General features: G+C 45.2%; 1 protein-coding gene across 2 annotated transcripts; it reads right to left on the bottom strand.

Moving 5' to 3' along the window:
* Nucleotides 1-13,644, bottom strand: LOC134504592 (uncharacterized). 2 transcript variants are annotated; one of them, XM_063313863.1, is made up of 4 exons: nucleotides 13,293-13,644; nucleotides 6,916-6,953; nucleotides 4,022-4,088; nucleotides 1-1,424 (listed from the first exon to the last, which is right to left on the bottom strand). In XM_063313863.1, the coding sequence occupies exons 1-4, from the start codon at nucleotides 13,444-13,446 to the stop codon at nucleotides 124-126; spliced, it is 1,560 nt and encodes a 519-aa protein (XP_063169933.1). In that variant the 5' UTR covers nucleotides 13,447-13,644; the 3' UTR covers nucleotides 1-123. The 2 variants fall into 2 exon arrangements, with proteins under 2 accessions (XP_063169933.1, XP_063169934.1); XM_063313864.1 differs by lacking the exon at nucleotides 13,293-13,644 and adding an exon at nucleotides 8,556-8,698.
* Nucleotides 13,645-14,735: the final 1,091 nt, after the last annotated feature.

The raw sequence follows: 14,735 nt of genomic DNA, 5'->3' as shown, positions 1-14,735 counted from the left end.
TTTAAAAATAAACATTTAATTTCAGACATGAAAACGGCTACAGATATTTCAATGGCTGTTAGAAATAAGAAACCAGACCTCTAATTGTACATAAAAACCTCCATACCAAGGAGTAAATGTATCTTAAGAGGCTCTTTTTTCCTTCATGGCTTGTCTTACAAGCTCCACGTCTTTCTGTAACAACTGCTTCAAAATATGTTTACTTCTCCTCTCAGGTTTTCCACAGAAAACACTCTTTATAGCATCAAGGACTTCCATTGATCTTTCAACAATATCCTGAGCCACCTTTTTATTTGGTGAGTTCTCTGCATATTCAGTTAATTGGGGACTAAAGCCATATAACAAATTAATAAATGCTTTTAATTTCCCCATTTCTTTTTGATTGTCTTCTGCTTTCTCTTCCAGAGACTCAGATGGAGTCAAAAGGATGTCCACCTCTGTAACAGGTAGAGCTGTTGATGCAGGAGGAGGTATTTCTAACTCCACTTCTGTTACAGGTGGAGCTGTTGATGGGGAAGGAGTTATCTCTATGTCCAGCTTCGCTTCAGTCCCAGATGCTTCTGATGATAGGGAGGGCAGCTCTAAGTCCAACTTCACTTCTGTTATAGGTGGAGCTGTTGATGGGGGTTGAAGAAGCTCAACATCAAGTTTCATCTGCTGTTCTTTCTTCTGCAAGAGCTTCCTCTCTGCCTCTCCTGCTAATTCCAGAGCATTTTTTAAGTAGCCCTCTGCTTCCTCAACATACTCATGGAGAGCTGGATCTTCTTTAACAGAGGATGGTGCATTCTTAATTGTTTCAATTAGAGTATCAATTGCTTCTAAGATGTCTATACCTCCAGGCTTATGAGGCAACTTCACTGAATGGCTGTTCTGGTGTGGTTTATTATCGGTTAGTGTCATATGTAATTTTTTTACATTTTTTAGAGATTCCACTAGACTAGCCAAAGCTCCATTCGTTAGCTGATCAAAACTCTTTCTTCCCTCCCTGGTGGTAGCTTCTTTTTCTACCTGAACTGAAATGGTCTCCAGTGTATTTTCTGGAGTTGCTTCTTCAGAAATCAGAACAACAGACTCACTTGTCTCACTTGGGAGACTTTCTGAAGGTCTTGTACTAGAATGCAGGACGACAGATGCAGTTGCATCACTTCTGAGTTTCCAAAAGGCTGTTGTAGTTGGAGTAACTTTTTTGATCAAGGCAATTGTTTTTGACTGTTCACTACTTGGGGGGTTCACATTCACCCAAACAGTGTCCATTGCTACAGATGGAGATGATACTATATTGGGTACCAAAATAGTTGGTGGTTGTTCAGTTGACAATACAATTTCTGTTGGGATATTTTTTACCACATCTTGCAAAAGATTCACAAGATCATTCAAAGTCTGCTCTTCCTTTTCTGCTGCAATTTCACCTGTGTTGGAAGATTCTGTAAAGCAATAAGTAAAGCCATGTAAATGTGTATCCTGTTTACCTTTTTGTCTTCTGTAAAAGCAGCAGCTTTTATGAACATGTCTACACTCCTACGTATCACAATTTGAGATTAGATGGCCTTGTTTTATGGCCCAGCTAGGTATCTATTTTATTTCTTATTTCTTTATCAACTTGTAAGCTGTCTCAAACTAACTCTGGATGCCTATTATCTCACTATTTCACTAATAACCATTCCTAGTTTAAATTCAGATGAAATTACCCAACTTCTGTTACGTTTTTATGGCTTCTTATTTCTTGCTACCAAGAGTGTTGGTCCATTGCTCTGTTGGAGGAGAGTCCAGGTCACTCCCCCCTCCCAGGGCCTGGTTTCCCACCTTTGCACAGCACACTGGCTTGCAAAATAACTCTGATGCAGGGCTCCTGGATGTCAGCAGCAGAAACGGATTACGGGCAGTGGGATGCTACTGGGGAATGGCAGAAAACAAACTTTTATTTTTTGAAAGACAGGAAAGATGGGCATGAAATGGGGAAAGGAAAGAGGGCAAGTGTGGCTGGCAGCAGTTGGTGCATGCACATGTGACAGTCCCAATGCACATGGGAGGCTTGGCTTAGTCTCATTTCCAAAAGATTCCCGGGTGATTTAAGCGATGCTGTGACCACCCTCTCTCGGAGCCTGGGGGGGGCCGGATGGAAAACAGGCTTCAGCTGAACCCTGGTAAGACGGAGTGGCTGTGAGTTGGGGGCTCCTCTGTATCCAGGCATTTACCAACTTTGGTTTTGTATGGGGTCGCACTGCCCCAGACAGACCCGGTGCGGAACCTGGGGGTCCTCCTGGACTCACAACTCCTGCTCAAAGAGCAGGTGGCAGTCGTGGCCAGGAGGACCTTTGCTCAACCTCATGTTGTGCGCCAGTTATGCCCCTTCCTGGACCAGGCAGCTTCCAGTCAGTCACTCACGCCCTGGTCACCTCCCGTATAGACTACTGCAATGTGCTCTACATGGGGTTACCCTTGAAGAGTATTTGGAAGCTACAGCTGGTTCAGAAAGCGGCCATGCAAGCAGTCTTGGGTGCCCCAAGGATGGCACATGTAACACCTTTGCTGCGGGAGCTGCACTGGGTGCCAGTTTGCTTCCAGGTCCAATTCAAGGTGTTGGTTATCACCTTTAAAGCCCTACATGGCGTGGGGCCAGGGGACCTGAGGGACCATCTCATCCCCATTACATCAACCTGTCCCACCTGGTCAGGCAGAGACAGCATGTTATGGAACCCATCAATGAGAGACTGTCAATTGGCAGGGCCCAGGAAGAGAGCCTCCTCTGCTGTGGCTCCCACCCTGTGGAACGCTCTTCCCCCAGGGCTGAGGCAGGCCCCCCTCTCCTGGCCTTCCGGAAAGGGGTGAAGACCTGGCTCTGCCATCTCGCTTGGGGTGGGAGGAGGGATAATCAATCCTGGGGGTGGTTAGTGCCTTGAAGACACCTCTGTGAATTACATGAATTAATAACTTTTTAACATCCCCATCTTGGATTTTATTTTTATATTTATACTGTTATTTAAGAATACTGTTTTTATTGTATTTTAACCTGTATTTATTTTAGTTTTATTGTAAACTGCCCAGAGTCACTCTCAAGTGAGATGGGTGGTGATGAAATTTGAAAAATAAATAAATAAATAAATAAATTCACTTCCTCACTTGACAACTCCGCAGTCCAACAGAAGCCCAGTTGCCCCCCTGGCCTCTTCTCTTACCCTTATTTGGGTTGAGGTCCTGTCAGGAGTCCATGAAACATTCCTCACAGTTTGGCTCCATATAGCCCTCATTCAGTTCTGTTCCTTGACAAAACCCCCAAACCTGTTAACATAGTGCTTTTACTGACCATGTGGCTGATGTACACACTGAACCAAGCTAACACCATGTTCAACTGCTGCATGGACTTTTAGCATAAAAAACAGTAGACGGACAGCACGGCACAGGCTGTATCTGGGAATGTATGTGGGGGTAGTGCCAGGGGCAGAGATACTGAGGAGTTCCCAGGAAAAGCACTTCACAGGCTGATAAGCTAGTTTCTCATACATCTTGTTCTGCACCCATGATTAATAAATGCTCAGTGTAAAAGCTTTACAAACCTGCCCCTTAGCATGGACGTGCCACAACACAGCATACATACCTGGTGTTTGTCACAGGAAGCGTTATGTGTTTACTCCTGTGAGCATTTACCTTCAATAAAATTTGTGATGACCATGCTAGCTTTCACACCGCTTTCTTAGAAATCTCCCATGGATGTTGCCCCCTGGAGGGCATTTGCATTTACATTTGGGGAAAACACAGCACTGATTCACCCCATCGTTCCAGAGATCTTTTCTTGACCTTCACCTCCACAAACACATTACAAAATAAGTGTATGCATTAAAAGAATGAATAATGACTGTATTAAAAACTTAACTTGTGCAAAGACTGAAAGGAAGGAGCCAAAAAGGCTAGTGCAATGACAACAGGCCAGTCGAGACAACAGAAAGCTGTTCTGAGAAGACTTTAAAATGACTGTGCATCCAGTAGCTTTGAACACATAATGGGAAAACAAAAGAAGTCTTACGCTGGACTTCAGCACTGCCTTTTCCCTCTGATATAACTGCCTCAGTTGCAGTTGGCTCCACAGATATCTGTTGAAGAGAAAAAATGAATCATTTTACTGTGGCAATCAGTTTTTTATCTTCTGTTGCATGCTTAAATTGATTTTTAAAAACTGTCAGGAGTATATATTTAACACTGAAGGAAAATCAAACTATGGTCAAACAGCTAAGGGTCCAAAAGCTAGTCAGAGCCTTTACCTTAATGATGGTTTTGGACACTTGCCCCACAATGTTATTAATTTCTAGGTATCAAGTCAGTCAGATTGATGCATTCTCAAAAATGTTTCCTCCCTCATAGGTCCACTCATAATTGGGCAGGAAAGGACTTCAGTTTCAGGAGTTTTCTAGCACAGTAGCCCCCAAACTTTTGGGATTGTGCACCCTTATCAGTAAAATTATTTTAAGCATGCACCAATATATGTTATCAATTAATCATATAAACGCAGTACTGTACTAACACGTTAGGGACATTATAACCCAAAAACAGAAATTAAAGATGAGTTAAAGGATGAGATAAATAAATATGTCAATATTCTAATATTTTCTTCCCACATGACAATGGATCATCTTGTGCATCCCCTGGAGTCCATGCACCCCACTTTGGAAAGCACAGCTGTAGCTTTATCTGAAACAAAGACAGTCACAATGTTGTAATACATCCACTCTGTACATACCTCAACAAGGAGAGCTCTTGTTTAGCCTCCAGACCATCTGAGACAGTAGTCTGATATTCAATATTTTATTATAAAGACTTCTAGAATATGCGATTGCTATGAAGCTATTTTATCATTCTGAGGAAAACAGAGGGCTTTTAAAATCTTCTGGGATAGATTGCCTCACTCCCCCTAGGTTTCCTTCCAGGTTGTATTTGGGGTCTGGAACAGACAAATTTACTCTCTTCCCTACTCATTTTTTCATCCATTCCTCCCCTCTTACTGAGATGTGGTGGCTATAGTAACGTTTTGGATTTTCTTTTTGCCTGTTATACACCGTGACAGTCCTGCACGTTTCATTGTGCAACGTTTTAACAGTTCCTACTACTTCTCCATCCTCCAAAATTATAATACAAATTATTTATGTGTTAGTAGGTCAAGAATACATACACAGCACCCTCTCCTCCAATTTTTCCCCACAACCACAACCCTGTGAGGTAGATCGGGTTGAAAGGGTGTGATAGACTCAGCCACTCAGTGAGCCTCAGTGGTGAAGGGTAGAACCAACATTTTAATCCTGACACTGGACTGCCTCTCCTATGAGTCTGAGGCATTGGCTTGGACAGTATAATCTGCATAAATGGTTACAAGAATATCCTTCTGTACCAAATACACCTGAGGGCAATTTACAAATGTTTACAATATATTAAATCACAAAGCAAATGGCAACAGTAAAAATAACGGGAATTAACTAAACACAGCAGCTAGTTAAAAAGAATGAAGAGCCAGAAAAAGTTTGCTGGCCTAAATTTTTTTTTTTAAAATAAGGGCAGCTAAAAAAGAGGCCACATCCTAGGCTGCCATTCCACAGTCGGCATCCTACCAAAAAGACTTTCCTGATCCAATAAGGAGACCCTCAGATACAGACTGAATTTACTGGTTCAATCTGCAATTCCTGAAAATTATGGAAATACTTTATTAATCTTTTATTCTTTTGTTTGTAAACCGCCCAGTCATTTGTCGGGATGGATGGTGAAGAAATGTGATAGATAAATAAATAAATTTAGGACAAACTAGTTCGTGATTTGACAATGGGCACCCGAGGCGAGCCCCAATTTCTTTCAATACTGGTACAGATGACCACCTCTCCCCACAAATGGGAGGGCTACAATATGTATGCTCAGGGTTGGTCCAGGAGTTCTCCAGGCTGTGAGCAGAAGTGCCTTTCCTGTCCAGCTGTAGGTGACTTGTCTTTTCTACTCCTAAACTGCTCCAGACACCAGTTCAGAACTTTTGCTGACTTCTCAGAAAAGGAGAGATACATGGCTTGAAGACCAAATGCCCAAGTGAGCTAATCCAACCACCTCATTGTTAAAAAGTAGAATAAATACAAATGAACCATATGGTACCTCTTAACTGGAAGTTCCCTGAGCACTAGTTTCAGAAACAATGTCCTAAATTCATCCCTTCAAGATGGCCTGGAAGAATAGCATGGCTGAAAGCTTCAGAAACACTTGAACAGCCAGGACAAGCAAAAGGACTGCATTCCCTGGCTCATTTCTTGGGGTAACATGTTTCTGTCTCCTACAGCAGAACGGAACGGATCTCAGGAATTTGTTTCGCCAGAAAGTCTGACACGTTCCTCTTCACATAATCTTGACCTGCACAGACATTCTCCCATACAGTCATTAGAGTCACTTTTAGCCATTACTGTATGTAGCTTGTTTGGTTTTACCTTAAGAGTGTTGTATGAAACTGTGATTTCTGAGGTATAATAACCACCCAGAGTCCCTCAAATGGTGGAGATAAAAATATGATAAAATAAACAAGTAAATAAATAATTTAAGGCTATAGTGCAATGATTGGATGCAGGCTGTATGGGGGAATGCATGCATGTTTGTGAGAAAAAGAGCATGCATTTTTAGGTCCACAGACCATTTGGTGTGTGAGCAGGCCACTGGAAAAGTAGGAAGGACCTGGATGCAGTTCTTGTCAATACCACGACCCACGACCCACTACCACGCACATCTTCTGCCCAGAAGGCACATAGAGTTTAGTGGTTCTAAAAACTGTTCCCCATTCTTGCTGGCACAGAAAAACGTACATCAATTCATTTGTATTTATTGTCCTTATTAGAAAATGATTTTATAAATTTACAGTATCAGAAATACAACCCATTTCCTTTATCTTGAAACTAACATTACCTCCACTACTTTAACATTTTCATAACGGTGCGTCACACCTAAAAAAAACAAGAGTAAAAAGCAAACAAGAATATAATTAGTCACATAGTACAGCATTTGATTTTCAATTAATTTTATATGGCAGTTATTTTCTTCATTTTTAATTTAAAAAATCATGAATGTTTTTTATCCACTGCCACTATCCCTTTGAAAAAACTTGAACAAATCCACCTGTTAGTTTAGGGAAGCGTTCTAACATACTGTCATTCCACTGAGTTACCATCTTGGCCAAGCATTGATGGCCATGTTAGGAGAATGGCTGAACTGATGTTTCAAAACAAACTGAGCCAATAAAAAACTGATCTCAAAAAGCTAATCAGGGTTGGAACTGGTCTGCATTGGGTGGGACGTCAAAACATAATCCCCAAAGAAGGCAGAGGCAAACCACTTTGTTCCTGATGCCAAGAAAGTGGAATGGATGCATCCAACTTCTCCCCAGAAATCAAGCCCACTCCAACTGTTTAGTAACAAGCAGCAGCAAAATGAAATGAATTTCCCTTCTTTCCTTCTCAATTTAGAGGGAAAAAAATGAATGATTTTGATGAAAAATTAAAGAAATTAAGATCCTAGCACAGTCAACCAAAACATCAGAACTAGGGTTAAATGCACCCATGTCTTCATGAAAACACATGCATTACAGCATGGATGAAGACTAAACATATAATGTGCATTTAAAGAAAAAAACAGCTGCAAAAAAGACTGAGGAATGGTTAATATAAAGAGACACAGAGAAAATGAAGAGTGATTTGACAATAGAAAGTTATTTTGCAAGTGGGTGAAAAAGGCTAAAAAAAGAACCTTCAGGAATGAAAGGAATTAAGAATTAAGTGATAGCATTATTTGGGATCAAACTGAAGTAAAAGAAGGAATATTTTTAAGATTGGAATGGGAATGACAAGGAGAGTAGAAGACTGAAATTGAAATGAAAACGTGATTGCAGCCCCGTTTCAAACAGCTTTGGGAAAGACTGGGAGTAGGAAATGCTGATGTGAGAGTGCTCGTAGAATGATGGAGGATCTAACCGAAAAACAAGTTCATAAATGACCGAGGGCACGCGGCAGCTGCAAAAATCCGGAGCGCCCTCAGCGGGCCGCAAGGACCCCGGCCCGCACGGCCTGCGAGCGGGATTTGCGCGGCACCTGGTCCGAGCGGCCCGCCCCCAAGGCTGCGGCCAAAGCCGTTCTGGCCGGACGCTGCTGAGGAGACCCCGACAGGCGAGCAGACGACGACGAGGCCAAGCCTGAGGCCCCTCGGTGGGGCGAAGAGGGCTCGCAAGGGCAGAAACCGCGGGAAGTCGCAGGAGGCGGGTTGCCGGAAGGAGGCGTGGCTCGATTCGCTCCTTCCCCGCGTCCTCCGGCCTTCTGCCGGCCTACCCTGTTACCACGCACGGAGCACCCGCCGCCCCCAACCCAGCCAGGCGCGGCCCTCGCCGAGGAAACGCCCGCGGCCGCGCCTCCCTCACGCCGGTCGACGGCCGGGGGGGGGGGGGCGGGCGAAGGTGGGGGCGGCTGTCCGGGCTCTTCCCCGGGACCCAGAGCCCCTCCTTCTCCGGGGTCGCCCTGTTCCGGGCAGGGCCGCAGAGGACCCGCCCCCCCACTCACTCCTGTCCGGGTTCGCCAGCGCGGGAAGGCTCAGCAGCGCGCCCGGGAACAGCAGCAGCAGCAGCAGCCGCCGCCGCCGCGCGCCCGGGAAGCCGCCGCCCCGCCACCCTGGCCCTGCCGCCATCCGCCGCCTCCTCCTCCTCCGGCGGCGGGGCCGAGCGCGCAACCGTCGCCGCCGCCCCCGCCTCAGAACCCGCGCCCCGCCCCGGCGGACCCCCGCCCCCGGGCATCCCCGCCGGATGGGTTTAGCCGCCGCGCCGGCTCCCCGCAGGCAGCTTGCTAGGGTATCCCGGCGAGGAAGGTTCTTACTCGGGAAGCCCCGCATCTTTGGGGGTGGGTAGGGATTCCCTGCCCCGCCCCCCCTCCGCCTGAGCCATTCAGACGCCTTCCCAGACCGGACTCCCAGGAGACCCACGTTGGAACTCGGACACCGGCCCTCTCGGCCACCAGAGCTCTGGCAGCAGACCGGGGCGAGGGGGCCTTCCCAGGGTGGCCCCACCCCTTTCCCCAGTTCAGGCGAGAAACAGATTCGGGAAGGGCAGGCTTGGTGAGGCCCAGGGTGCTGAACTCCAGCTAGGCAGGATGAGGGGCTCCACAAGCCCACAGGGCGTTTTACAACTGCGATTCCTGCAACCGGCTGCGCCCAGGGCTGTCCTTGAAGGTGGCTGTGCAATGACCAGGGCACAATTTGGTTTGATCACACAAAATTTCCCCATAATTATTGTTTACTCTGTTCCAGTTTTGCATGACACAACTAACTTTAAGCTAACCACCCTGATGAGGGGTGTGGAGTGGGTGGGATTGACAAAAGACAAAGATTAAGATGAAGTTAGCTCATGTGGGTTGTGTAGCACAGGTCCCCATCTGTTTCCAGACACACAACTTAAAAAGGTTTATTTCTAGAAACAACTGGGGAACTCAAAATCCACCAGTATCATGCAGACATGGTTTGTCACATAGGTTGCAGCAGGTTGGTTCATACAAAATGCTACTCTTGTGATGCACCATAATCTACACACCAAAATGGCTGGGTTCACACACTATACTAAGCTACCACAATTATCAATAATTGTGTAATTACTTACTTTTCTGTAAAAAATGCTCAAGGTTTGCTAATTCTTTGATTTTAATTGTAGTTAAGAAATTAATGCCACATGCAAAATCATGTCTCAGGGCATGATTTTTCAAACAAATTATGTTTTGACACAACAAAGCAAGCCTTCTAAGCACAGTGCAAAATGTACTAAAGTTAGAGGCCCTCACCTTAAAAGGGCTGCCGCTAAGTTGTTTAACCATATTCTTTGAACCACCAAAGAGAATACGTATCACCCCCCAAATGCCAGAAATAGTGAAAGGTCCACTGCAGAGCGCTGGGCACAACTCAGCAGCAGCCAGTTTAATGTCTGATTTCATTTGTAACAGTAAACCATTTGTTTCCATTGTAATTTCATAAACAAGCCACAGCAGTCTGGTTCATATATAATAAATCATAGTTTAAAAATCACAAAGGCTGGGTTGTGTTATCCTATAAGCGTATGTACAGAACATGCTGACCTACCCTTAAGATTAACTATGGTGAGTCTAACTTACGGGGAAATCCATGGGTAACCTGGCAAACCAGTCCTTTCTCCCTTGCCAGCAACCTTTGCAGTGTCTGGCCATTCCCTATTTCTATTACAACAAACAAATAGGGGAGTACAACCATAACTATCAGGAAATCAGCCCTGACTGCTCATTGGAAGGACAGACACAGAAGCTGAAGCCCAAATACTTTGGCCACCTAACGTGAAGAGAGGACTCACTGGAAAAGACCCTGATGCTGGGAAAGACTGAAGGCAAAAGGAGAAGGGGACAGCAAAGGATGAGATGGTTAGGCAGCATCACTGACGCAATGAGCATGAATCTGAGCAAACTCCAGGAGACAGTGGAGGACAGGAAGGCCTGGCATGCTGTGGCCCATGGGGTCACAGAGTCAGGCACAACTTAACAACTGAACCACCACCACCACCACCACGGGCATAGTGAGAGAAAGGCTATTTCCCCAGCCCCATCTGTTGCTGGAAAAACCCCTACCCCTTTTTATGCGCATGATCAGTGTAATAACCAATTTGGTCACAGAGAGCCTCCACTGGACCAGGCAAAAAAGCAGCCACAGCGTCACACCCAGGGGGAGGGGCTTCACTCCGTGACCGGCTAAGCCAACCACAAGAGCCCTTAGAAAACTGTGCAAGGTGCAACCCCAGCAGAAGAGGCGCACTGAACTGCAGCAAAGCAGGGGACTCCCACAGGCCCCACTGAGATGGAGCTTCAGATTTATACTGAAGAACTCCCTCCCCCAAATGAGTTTCCATGACAAAGTAAGAACTTGGCTTTGGGAGAAAACCCTTGGGGGATATTACGACTGTGGTCTCTATCCCTGTCGATCAGTGCCATTACGATGTGTATTGCTTATCGCTGCCATGGTATTTTTAATGCCCTGGTTTTTCTGTGTTCACACACACATGTTGCAGTATAATTTTGGACTTATTGGGTAATATACACTGTGTGCACAATTATTAGGCAAGTTGTATTTTTGAGGATGAATTTCATTATTGAACAACTGCAGTGCTCTCGGTCAATCCAAAATGTTAATAAACCTCAAACCTGAATATTTAAGAAAGTAAAAGTGAGGTTTTGGCTTCCTTAGGAGCATATCTGTGTGCGCACAATTATTGGGCAACTATTAGTGTGCAGAATTATTATGCAACTAAATGAAAAATGAAAATTCCCCCATCTCTCGTTTATTTTCATCTGTTAAAGTGGGAAGTGGGGGTGTTGACGACCAACAGGAAGCTCTGGCGTGGGCTGGTCCATGAAGTCACGAAGAGTCGGAAGCGACTAAGCGAATAAACAACAAAGTGGGAATAATAAACAAAACTCAAAATTTACAAATAAACGTTTCTGACATTTCAAACAAAAAATCAGTGACCAATATAGCCACCCTTCTTTGCAATAACAGTCATAAGCCTTCCATTCATGGAGTCTACCAGTTTCTTGATCTGTTGATGATCAACTTTTTGTGCAGCAGCAACCACAGCCTCCCAGACACTGTTCAGAGAGGTGTACTGTTTTCCTTCACTGTAAATCTCCCATTTGAGAAGGGCCCACAAGTTCTCAATAGGGCTTAGGTCAGGTGAGGAAGGCGGCCATGTCATTATTCTTTCATCTTTGAGGCCTTTACTGGCTAGCCACGCAGTGGAGTACTTCAATGCATGCGATGGAGCATTGTCCTGCAGAAACACCATGGTCTTCTTGAAAGATGCAGACTTTTTTCTGTACCACTGCTTGAAGAAAGTATCTTCTAAAAACTGGCAAGAGGTTTGGGAGTTGATTTTGAGTCCATCTTCAACCCGAAAAGGTCCAACTAGCTCATCTTTAATAATACCAGCCCATACCAGTACCCCACCTCCACCGTGCTGGCATCTGAGTCGAAGTGGAGCTCTGTGCCTGTTACTGATCCAGCCACGGGCCCATCCATCTGGTCCGTCACGAGTCACTCTCATCAGTCCATAAAACCTTTGAAAAATCTGTCTTCAGATATTTCTTGGCCCAGTCTTGCCGTTTCAACTTACGTGTCTTGTTCAGTGGTAGTCGAGTTTCAGCCTTCCTTATCTTGGCCATGTCTCTGAGCACTGAACACCTTGTACTTCTGGGCACTCCAGGTAGGTTGCAGTTCTGGAATATGACAGCACTGGAGGATAATGGGTTTCTGGTAGCTTCACATTTGATTCTTCTCAAATCTTTGGCAGTTAATTTGTGTCTTTTTTTCTCAACACGTTTCTTGCGACCCTGTTGACTATTTGCAACAAAACGTTTGATGGTTCTGTGGTCACGCCCCAATATCTTAGCAATTTCAAGAGTGCTGCATCCCTCTGAAGGACTTTTTACAATTTTTGACTTTTCAGAGTCAGTTAAATCTCTTTTTTGGCCCATTTTGCCTGAGGAAAAGAAGCTGCCTAATAATTATGCACACCTTGACATAGGGTGTTGATCTCCTTAGGCCACACCCTCCCTCATTGCACAAATACACATCACCTGATATGCTTATATCCAATAAGCATTCAGGTTTATACAGCTTGGAGGTGGAAAATATGCATAAAAATGATGATATGGTCAAAATACTCACTTGTCTAATAATTGTGCACACAGTGTACATATTAATGGTATCACTAGTATGGTTATTCAGATAACACATATTCATTACTTATTATCCTCAGCAGTCTTTTTTTCTTAAACTCCTAGCTTTTCCTTAAGTTCAAACACAATAAGTGGATAGCAAGCAGCAGAAATCCCTATTGTATTTCCTAAGTTGTTTCCTTTAGAAAGAAAGCATTCTCTCCCTGTTTACCCTCTTGCATCTGAATTACAAAAAAATAAAATAAAAATTAAGCACTCTCATTTTCTTCTGAGAGGCAAGAAAGCATCAAACAAAATTCAGAATACATCTTTTTCTCTTCAGAACTACTGAGGTTCTTGCAATAGAGCTGAGAAGGGCTCCTTCAGACTGCAGAGAGAGCAGGGCCTTACTGTAGACTTTTAATATAGGGATGGTGGCTGTTTTTCCCTACATTTTCAAAACCAGTTTTGCGAACAGTTTATTGCTGCAAAACAGTTTCAGAAATTTGAAGTGTTTCAATTATTTCAGTCTCTGGTCTCAGCAGTTAAATCTGGTAAAGCCTTTTGCCTTCTGAAAATTACCTGAAGGTTTTGCCACTCTGGTATCTAAGCACTGGGGACAGTTAGCAGTTCTTAGAGTAGCAGTAGAGACAGGCCGATTTTTCACCTTGCCTGTGGAAGCAATTTTATTATTAGCACACCAAGAGCAGTTTCTGCAACCACCAGTGAAATGCATTTCATGGCACTGGGAACTCAATCAGACTTTGAAAGGTACAAAACAACCTCAAGGATTCCCCAATGGTTCATATTCTCTGCCTCTAGTTTGCCTACATACAAACATCCAGCTGGCTGACTATGAAATACTAAATAGGGTTGGACCCAGTTAGTGTTTGGATGGGAGACAACCAAAGGTATCTCAGGGCTATAGGGTAGAATGGAAAGTTGCAATAACATATGGGAAGAAGGCCGTGGCTCAGAGACAAAAGTACAGAGATGTGTCTGTGAAGACACGGAGTTGACTCTGGCTTGAGAGAGTGTTTACCTTTGAATATGCAATTATGGGGGAAACGTTGTGCTCTTCTATTTATGGAGACTCATTACACTGTTAACTCTTGTGAGAGAGGCCCAGCAGCCCAAGCTGTTGCCAGAACTGCCCTATTGCCCTGTTGGGAAAGGAGAAAGCAGGATACCAAAATCACTGGAAGTCTCACTAAAAAACTGTTCCTGTAACAGAAGATGTGCCTGCTGCAGAATCAAAGTCAATGCACAATAACTTAACTATTGTATAGTAGTAGTTAGCCTTATTAGCAAACATTAACAGCAATTTGCATCCCACCAGATATTTCTAGAACAACACTGTGCTAACCAGAAACGTTAATAAATAAACATTTTATAATAGTCCCACTACTCTGAGCCTGTTCTGCGTATCCCTGCCTGTTTCAAGTGCCGGAAAGAGGGAGGGCAGAGGCCGGCATACCCGCAACGCCACCAGGGTTACAGGAGGAAAATCAGCCTGGTTAAGGCTGTTCTCCCTCCTCCACCCATAAGAACAAGATCCCCCACTTTCAAGACCGGGGGCGTCTAAGCTGAAGAGGAGAGGGAAACTCACTCGAAGCAACTCCAGCTAAGGCAGCTTCTCAAGGCCCTTTGGGGCTTTGTCGCGCCCCCCCATACAGGAGGAAAGGCGTCTGCAAGAGCGCCCCCTCCCCGCCGCAGCATTTCCCGCGCCGGAAATCCCCGGCAGCTCCTGGCTTTCCACGTCCAGCCTCCCCTTAATAACGGCGCCACGCCCAGCACCGGCTCCCTCATCAGATCAGGCCAGCCTCACCAGGGGTCCCGCTCTGCCCTTCCGGCCGCCCCGCCACCCGCGGTTACCAGGCCCCCGAAACGCCCGGCCCGTTCTCCATGCAGGGCTTTCCCGACGGGTGGTCCGGGAGGCAGCTCCAAGCCGGAGGCTGCCGCGACGCTTCGCCAGAGCTGGGAGACCCGCTCCTCGAAGCCGGGCCCCGCCGCGCAACTCTGCCT

The sequence above is a fragment of the Candoia aspera genome, chromosome 13, assembly GCF_035149785.1.
Source record: "Candoia aspera isolate rCanAsp1 chromosome 13, rCanAsp1.hap2, whole genome shotgun sequence".
Taxonomy (NCBI): domain Eukaryota; kingdom Metazoa; phylum Chordata; class Lepidosauria; order Squamata; family Boidae; genus Candoia; species Candoia aspera.
Note: the sequence above shows the minus strand (reverse complement) of the source record. Positions and strands in the feature narration are given on the sequence as shown.

Coding starts and splice junctions, on each gene's coding strand:
- LOC134504592 (XM_063313863.1), bottom strand. CDS start 13,446: ATGCATTTCACTGGTGGTTGCAGAAACTGCTCTTGGTGTGCTAATAAT. Junction 6,954..13,292: donor CAGAGTGGCAAAACCTTCAG/GTAATTTTCAGA, acceptor TGTTTTTTTTAG/GTGTGACGCACCGTTATGAA. Junction 4,089..6,915: donor AAAATGTTAAAGTAGTGGAG/GTAATGTTAGTT, acceptor TCTCTTCAACAG/ATATCTGTGGAGCCAACTGC.